The sequence below is a fragment of the Euwallacea similis genome, chromosome 25 (assembly GCF_039881205.1).
Source record: "Euwallacea similis isolate ESF13 chromosome 25, ESF131.1, whole genome shotgun sequence".
Classification (NCBI taxonomy): domain Eukaryota; kingdom Metazoa; phylum Arthropoda; class Insecta; order Coleoptera; family Curculionidae; genus Euwallacea; species Euwallacea similis.
In genome coordinates, this window is record NC_089633.1 from 2,845,222 (window position 1) to 2,853,854 (window position 8,633).

General features: G+C 34.4%; 1 protein-coding gene across 2 annotated transcripts; it reads right to left on the reverse strand.

Moving 5' to 3' along the window:
- Positions 1-2,401: 2,401 nt before the first annotated feature.
- LOC136416813 (polypeptide N-acetylgalactosaminyltransferase 1-like) lies at positions 2,402-8,268 on the reverse strand. 2 transcript variants are annotated; one of them, XM_066402170.1, is made up of 10 exons: positions 8,090-8,268; positions 6,675-6,809; positions 6,332-6,613; positions 6,089-6,258; positions 5,710-6,025; positions 5,471-5,650; positions 4,543-4,634; positions 3,263-3,584; positions 2,674-2,848; positions 2,403-2,621 (listed from the first exon to the last, which is right to left on the reverse strand). In XM_066402170.1, the coding sequence occupies exons 1-10, from the start codon at positions 8,098-8,100 to the stop codon at positions 2,490-2,492; spliced, it is 1,815 nt and encodes a 604-aa protein (XP_066258267.1). In that variant the 5' UTR covers positions 8,101-8,268; the 3' UTR covers positions 2,403-2,489. The 2 variants fall into 2 exon arrangements, with proteins under 2 accessions (XP_066258266.1, XP_066258267.1); XM_066402169.1 differs by lacking the exon at positions 8,090-8,268 and having other exon boundaries at positions 2,402-2,621; positions 6,675-6,823.
- Positions 8,269-8,633: the final 365 nt, after the last annotated feature.

The following is an 8,633-nucleotide window of genomic DNA, read 5'->3' on the forward strand; positions in this document are numbered from 1 at the left end:
TTTATACCGGGTGATAAAAAAAATTATGTCCTTTTAAAGAGAGTTCACCTTGCGCTAATAGCACCCTCTACAATGTGCTTCGAAAATGTAAACACATTGATTTCTCGCCTCTAAAAACCCTTCAATGCCACATTTTGTTTAGAGAGTAGTATTATAAACGAAGTAATGATTTTTTTCCTTTTTTTCATCTTCACTTTGCATTTTGAAAACCTTTTGAACACTTTTAGACAAATGTAAATTCGATTAAATTGTCATGTTTTTTATTCAGAAATCTGTGGTAGCATTTTGTACAGACCTTTTAGGAATACCTTCTACATAGTGACCCAATGAAAAATTCGCACCCTTATTGAAACATGAAAATCCTCTTACTGATAAAAAAAAACCTATAGCACGGTGTACAAGTGTACTATAGATTTAGGTAGTAAGTTCGGGATAGTTTAGGCTATTTCTATTCAAGGTATTTTTAGTAGGTACCCAGTATATCACGATACCCAAAACCGCATTGTTATCACCGAACTTCGTACCCAATTTAAAAAATGTGACTTTATAGTGAACAACCACTAATTGTTCTTGCTCTGAAACCACACTAAGAAAGCGATAGAGATCAAAGAGCACGAGTGGCCTATGGTCAATTTAAATTACCGCATAGCCGCATATTCTCAGGGCATTCGGCCATTCATCATTGCAAATATCGATTGAATTGCGAGAGCTTAGCATGATACATGATTTCCAGGATGTAGACATTTTTCGAAGCTCGGTCATTTCGTAATTTATCTACCGGGATTTAAGGATATTGCATACGATGAAAGCTCATGTTCCAAGACGAAAATGCAGGTGCATTACTCAGAAAATTTGAATTCAACAAATAGTTGCACAATCTGAGCAAATGACTCACAATGAAATATAATATGGAAAGTTGTTTGAGGACTAATGAAACCCAAAATGTATATGCTTAAACTAAATCAGATATTTGAATGCAATATATAATTATGCTTGTGATATTTACAAGCTGGAATGCATAAATTAATAATAATTATAACAGAATAGCTACACGCAATTGTTTTTGAAAGAATGTTGTATGTGGGAGCTACAATTTATCATTAACGCGTTTTATAGTTTCCTTCGAGCAAGGTACATCTGATTGAACACCCGCCATTAAGCGAAGGATCCTCAAGTTGTAAAGTGGTTCAGCCAGCAAATATTAAATCTGAAATTTATAGCGTTTACCTTTAGCGTTTTACGTAAACGTTAAAATACATAGAAAATGAAACTAACCATAAATAGCCACAAAAAATAAGATTTTGTTCTTGAGATGTGAGTTAAAATGAACGTACGGAATAAATGGATAAAATAATGATTCATTTATGGACAGACTATAAAGTCCCTTTCGGCAAGTGAGAAAATGCGCCTGCGTCGCCAACACCCATTCTCTAACTAAATTTGAATAATAATTTTTTTTCTAACTTATTTCTGGCAGAAAATAAATATTTTATTGAAGCAAAATATTAATTAAGAAATGCAAATGATTTAGGGTGTTGATATTTTCTTGTAATTCAGAAAAATTCAGAATTGGAGAACGATTCTTCCTGAAACAAACGTAGCCATATGCACGCACTAGGCGTTTCCTCGGCCGGAATTGGATTCTATTTCTTCAGCATTAATTAGTTCACTAAGAAGTCGGTTACAAGGCTTTTGCATATCCATTTATCATTTCAGTTTCAATTAAGATTTTCTTTCTTGTTTCGCTGTGGTTTTATTACCATATTTTTAACTCCCCAGAACATTTTGCATGGATAGAAAATGTACGCAGGGTACACGAACGTATAAGTGCGTAGATACAACTACGTATATCTACGTTTGTCTCCAATATAAGCTTCTGACTATGAAGCGTTTACAGGGTCGGTTAAATTAGGAAACCGTTGCCTATTGTAGATTTCGTTATGTAACCCATACAATGTTGCGAAATTTTGAATGGTATTTGAGAAAAGGTGGCAATTACCGAAACCTTCAATATTCTCTAGTAGGTGCACCATTTATGATTGAAAAGCACTCTCACAAAATTGCACGAGGACCTCACTATCAATTAATTCTGTGCAACGCCTAAGAACCCGGTTAGCAGTATCAACTTGTTATTTTTAATACGGACCTGGAAATATAATTTCATAATTCGAAGGCCCCAAGCAATAAATTGTTTTAAAAAAAATGAGAAAAAATAATTTCTGAAATTCTTCAGCAGATGCTATTTTATATAATTCGCATCACATTGAGAAGAATCTCGCTCATTAACGAGAATGATACATTTCTGTTATTTTCTTTTTCTGTTCGGAAACGGTGTCTCTGAACATGGAGTCAAACGAAATAAATATTTTTGCATTTTTAAAAGTTATTTATTTAAGTAGAAAATAATAAATACAACATTAGAATATCAAAAATTCCTATTTACACTGACCTGTTTTCCCATCCATAGGATAATAAAGTTTGCGTTCTTCTTATTTCCAAGATACTGGCTCTAACTTCCACTTCTGGGTACCTGCATTATTACAGTCTTTTATAATGAGCTCATCAACGCCTGAATAGACATCCAGACATTTCTGGTTTGTTAAATGACGCAATTCTTGTGTCTATAATAAAAGTGTAAAAAATAACAAATCTTCACATCAATATAACTAAAACCTTTTCGACATATTCCCATTTTTGTCTGGAATACGAGCTGCATGCCATTATTCTTGCTTTCATTGGACCCAAACCTTCCTTTTCTGGTGCATCCAAACAAATTGAATCATCGGTCATTATGAAACCGTCCTTCGTCATTACGAACATTTCATCAGCAACATCATCACCTAAACACCTAACAACAAGTTATATACAGGGTGTGAAAAAAGTTTGGAAACCCTCAAATATTTCCTTATATGGTGCGTTCTTGTCGGACTTCCCAGACCCTCAGTATCAGGATTCAACGCAACTCCACGTTAGGAGATCTACGTTTACCCAACATTTCCATATAAAGAAACATTATCGCCATATTAATGTCATGTTCATAATAACATCTAACACACATGGTAAATAAAAACCATCAAAGTTGCCAAGTTAAGCTACGTTTAAATACTAAGTTTATGTTGATGCAAATGGTGGTGAAAGTAAAACCCCTGATTTATTTTTGGTTCTGGACAAAAACGTATTATTTATGTAAATATTTGTGTTTTCTTAGATTTTTTCGATATCTCGGATACTAACTGATCTGAGGTTAGATCTCAATTATTACCTATCAATTTTCGCCAGCCCCATTGGTTGATTAGAAAGCCCCTTTCTCTCTGGTTTCAAAAGACACAAGTTCTTCTCTATGTTCTTTATTCTACCGAAAAACCGTTCGGTTTTAGGGAAGAAATGTTCGGGCCAGATGTTATCTAGATACCACTCAAAGCTTTTGCATTGAAGTTTTTTTCTTAGTTCTAGTCTAGAGGAGACATTTTGGGAGTCTTTCATCTGTCGTGCGTGTTCGTTGAATTTGAAAAATACGTTGGCGAATTCGTCCATCCAGACAAGAGCCACTCTAGCTAAGTTGGCGAAGAGAGTTTTGTTTATACCTATAAAAATATGCAGTGAATTAACCAAAAAACTCAAATACAAAATGTAAAGGAAATAGGGGGACATATTTTAAGGACTGATTTTCCATTTGAAAATATAAAGAAAAGTTAGTATAAACATGGGTTCGCAAAAGCCTCCTAAGGGAGCTATGGCTCTTCAAAGGTGACCCTCCCAGATATGTGGAATAGCGTGCGCAATCAGGGGGGATAGCTACATTTACTTGCTTATATATTCCTGAATCCTTTAACTTTTATGATAATTTGACATCGGAATATAATTTCTTGTCTAAAATTACATAAAAATGGTACTTTTGATAAATTGTCAAAGAACAAACCTTTTAAGACTTATGCCGCTTTAAAGTATACCCTACAAGGTGGAAAGCTGCCATTGAGTAGTGAAATTTGTTTAATGATTTTAAACTTAATTTTTTAAACTTTGTTATCGTTTCGTATCTTCTATAGAAAAAAAATTTTGTTTTACTAGATAATGTAACTACCCAATTTCAGCTTCTTGCCTTGAAATGTTTGCTTTAAAGCGGCATATTTCTTAAACGGTTCGTCCTGCGACAATTTCTCAAGAGTACCTTTTCTATGTAATTGTAGACAAGAACTCATATTTCGATATCAAATTGTCATAAAAATTAAAGGATACAGGAATATGTTAAGTCAACGTAGCTCCCCTTGGTTTCGCACGCTATTCCGCACTTCTTGGGGGCCACCTTCGAAGGGCCATAGCTCCCTTCAAATGTTTTTGCGAGGCTATATTTATATCAATTTTTCCTCAAATTTTCAAATGTAAAATCAGTCCTTAAAATATGTCCCCTTATTTCATTTACACCTTTTCTTTCACATTTTCCTTCACTAAACATAAGTAGTTTTACCCATTACAATCTGAAAGTGAAGATATCTTTTCATGTTCTTAGATTACCCATTAAATTCTGAATATTGTTGTTCTCACCTCCTGGAAATGAATATGGTGAAGACTTCCGGAAAATATGACCTACGTGAGAGCAAGGTGCAATTTCAATTCTTCCGCCGCATTGCCAGACCCTTTAACAAAATAGAAATTAGGATTGAAATATACGTAAAATTTTGTACGTATTATAGAATGGAAATACTTGAAATATTTTTAAAATATCGTTAAACCTCTGCAGAAACTTAACAAGGTTAGAATCTTCCTGGGATCCTTTATTTTATACAGGGTTCGCCTTTGGGAGCTGATGACATAATTCATATATGGAAAAGTACAAATTTAATGTATTTTTGAAGTTTCCATTTTTATTTTGTTTAAAAACCTCACATAGTAAAAAACAAAACAAACAATCAAAATAAATAGTAAGTAACTTGATTGTGTAAAGGTGCGCTGATGTATTTATTAACCACGCAGTACATACTAGTGTAGTTTTTTTCCATTTATTCAAAAAGCATTCATTTTTGGTCCTTATGATGTATGTCGTATTTATTAATTTTTTCTACAAATCAAATGGTGCAAAAATAATTGTAGGGTGATATTTGAAAAAAAAAGCCTTTTTTTAATTTAAAGATTCTAAATTTCAATCATTTTATAATTACAATATTTTAATTGTTTATAAAAAAATTTAAATTAATTTAATCAATTTATGTCAAATAGTTTTTTAGATAATTGAGCTTTAGTAAAGCTCTACAAGTGTCCAAAAAGTCGTAAAAATAAAATTAAATCAAAAACGGTCGAGAGTCGATACTATGTTGTATTATGAAACTTATGATTATTTTCGACAAAATCCTCCATTTTCATTAAAAAACTGCCATAGTCCATTAAAAAAATTAAGTAATAATAATAATTAACAGTCCCCAATAGCTTTGAAAATAATAATTACAAAATCAGTATATCTCGATTCTGTTCCTACCTGAAAGACATTTCCAAATTCTCTCCTCCCCAAATGTTCATATCTTCATCATAGGCTCCAATCTCAAAAAAGTAATTTTTCTCAATAGCAAACAAACCTCCAGCCATGGTAGGCGAGGGGAATGGTTTCGTCACGTCCAACTTTCTCTCCGACATTTGTTTACCTCCCAAGGTGTACCACCTGAAAATTTCCCAAATATGTTAATTAATATCCCATTTATTACCTATAAACCCTCGAACCTGAATTGTAAATTCCAGTTGAAAGCGCCCCAATGGAGTTCAAAACTCTTGACATAAGCAAACGAATCATCGTTAATGATATCAATCACAGGACAAACTACTGTTTTCCTATCGTTTTTTATCACAGATAGAAGGGCCTCCAACCAGCCCTTAGTACACTCACAATGCGCATCTAAGAAGGTTAGAACTTCACCAGAAGCCACCTTAGCGCCCTTCAGACGCGCTTTGATCAACCCTACACGTTGTTTGCTTCTCAGTAATCGAGTCTCTACTGGTAGGGTTGCTATGTAGTTCTCTAGGGGTTGCTTTAGGAAGTCTGAAATTATAAAAATACGAACAAATACTTCAGTTTTGATATTTAAGAGCAAGAAGACACAACCTCTTTCACTGGCATCATCCACTAGGATGATTTCCTGTAACAGTTCTTTTGGTGACCTGTTGATGACACTCCAAACGGTCCTGAGCAGGGTTGACCAAGCCTCATTGTGGAATACTATGATAACTGTAGTCTTTGGGTAAGTGAGGTAGTCATCGAATTTTGAAATGCACCTAAAATTTGATCATATGCCCTAATTGCTTTCTAGCGATGTTACATGCAATGTTGATGTTAGTAAATACTAACTTTTTTCTTCTATAGTCCGGCAAAGATCGATTTAAAGGAATTCGATCACTTGCGAGTAAGTTAAATCGGTTTATCTGAAAGAGCTGCTGCATCTCCAGTATATCTTTAGGGTCTATGATCACAGGATTGCCGTTTTTCCCAGCATTGGGCTGCGGATTGAAGTGGTTGACGTTAATCATGTTATAGGAGGCATTGGGGACATTCCCCACGGGATTGCCGACGTAATGGCCTATAACCACCTTAATGCCATGCTTGTCAATGTATTCCTCCTGGTTGTTTTCCCTATTAAAATATATTTTTTCATTGAAAAAAAAATTTACTTGAATTCACAAGAAGAACTTACCTGAAGATATGCTTTGGATGTATTCGAGTTTGCCTAGAAAAAATTATCCATACTAGCGTGATAATTGCGGACAGGAAGAACAAAGCTACAGGCCAAATCCTCTTACATTTTCGCAGGGGTCCAGCTAACATTTTACTGCAAACAAGCATTGTTTCTATTAAGTTAAGCGCGACATGTTGAGGTTTGAACAATATGGTATTTCCGCGAAATCATAATTGATAATATGAATTTATTTCTCACCTCTGACCTCCGCAATAATTATATCCACTGTTTACAATAATATATTAATTTAATGCTGCATTATAGGGAAAAATTAATGTCATATTGTTTTTAACATATAGGGTGTTTCAGGAAGGAAGGGCCTTAGGTTAAGAGTGAATCGACCCTCTAAAATATAGTTAAATGCAGCCAGAATGGGGGTCCTAGCCTGATTCTTCTTCCAGATTACTATAGGCATTTTAGTAAATTTCATCGAAAACCAGACTTTTTCATCTAAACCTGCTATTTCTCTACTTCTTACCTCTCAAAGCACAAATGCGACTTCATTTTAAAACTTCAAATTAAATTTCCTATAAGATAGGATAATTTTTGTAGGTAAACGTGTCTTTTCAAACCCAACGTCGCGGCCTAAAGAATAGAAAATCTCAAATTCCACGTTTCTTGGTATTGCTCAATGGTAGCTCACGCCATGAACGTCCCAGCTACCTCTTTGGGGATTTTATCAAAGTTGCTCTATCTAATATCCTTTTGAATGATATACCCACTTTTAAGATTTAGTTTGAGATTTTTTTACTTTGTAGGCAATTATGTGGGGTTTGAAAAGGCACATTTACCAACAAAAACTATCCTATTTTATAGGACTTTTAAGGAGCATTTTAAAAATGCTGCCATATTTGTGTGTTGAGTGGTAGGAAGTGAAAAAATAGCAGGTTTACACAAAAAAGTCAGGTTTTCGACAAAATTCACTAAAACGCCTCTATCTTGACGAGTCAGACTGGGTCCTCATTTTAGGTGCTCTTAATTACATTTTAGATGGTCTATCCACCTTCAACTTATGAGCTTTTCTTCCTGAGACACCCTGTATAATCGTTTTCGTGTTTGAAACGTGTGACCGCAATTACAACATTACGCGAGAATATCAGTTTTGATTTGGATGTAAACGTTTTAACGTCCCCCCGTATATAACATAATACGGTACCATCACTTGAAACTTGGGTTCTGCGGTGGAGCTTAATCGATCGGCTGCAAGATGGTGCCACATTGTCCTAAAGAAAGGTATGCTGCAAATGTTACAATAGCGGGTACCTAGTTCCTCAAAAACACTTTTTCTAGTGCTCAAAAGACTTTAAAAGTGCGAAAAATATTTAGAAAATTGGTTTGCTAATTAGTATAGTGACGAAACTTCCTCGACTTACCCAAAATACATATTTCTTATCCATCTCGTTGAAGACACATAAACAGCTGCCTCAGAACGTTAACCTTTGGTCTGGTACGATCAGGTTCTGTTGCGTTTCGTTTGCTGGTAGGAACGTCTAAGATAGCAAACATGAATGAAACCGAACCATTACCAAGGTTCTACCACTTTCGCTTAATAAACTGCGTAAATTTATTTCAGTTCGAAGATTTTTCATCGTAAATTTGATCAATTAGATTACTTAATGTGGGCTATTTGTCTTTTTTCTCATGAAAAATTGTAGTGTTTATGTTGGATCTTTCATAAGTGTTTTGATTGTCTGTGGTTATAAATTAAAAAAACTGGCATAGGTCCCAATATGCGTGAACTGGAATCATTATGTTTATAGTTCACAAGAATGGGAAAAATGATGGTTAAGTTGATAAAGTAGGTACCACAGAAGTGCAAAATACAAATATTCAGGTGTAATATAACAGTGTTTCTAATAAATCACTCTCTAAGAAAGTGAAAAAATAATCAGGAAAACGAGAGGTTCTACAAAACCT

Bases quoted from the DNA above. Each gene is read 5' to 3' on its own strand.
- LOC136416813 (XM_066402169.1), bottom strand. From the start codon at position 6,823: ATGCTTGTTTGCAGTAAAATGTTAGCTGGACCCCTGCGAAAATGTAAG. The intron at 6,026-6,088 runs GTTGTGTCTTCT...TTATAATTTCAG, and splicing joins GGATGATGCCAGTGAAAGAG to ACTTCCTAAAGCAACCCCTA. The intron at 2,849-3,262 runs GTAATAATTGAG...ACTTGTTGTTAG, and splicing joins GGGCTGGCGAAAATTGATAG to GTGTTTAGGTGATGATGTTG.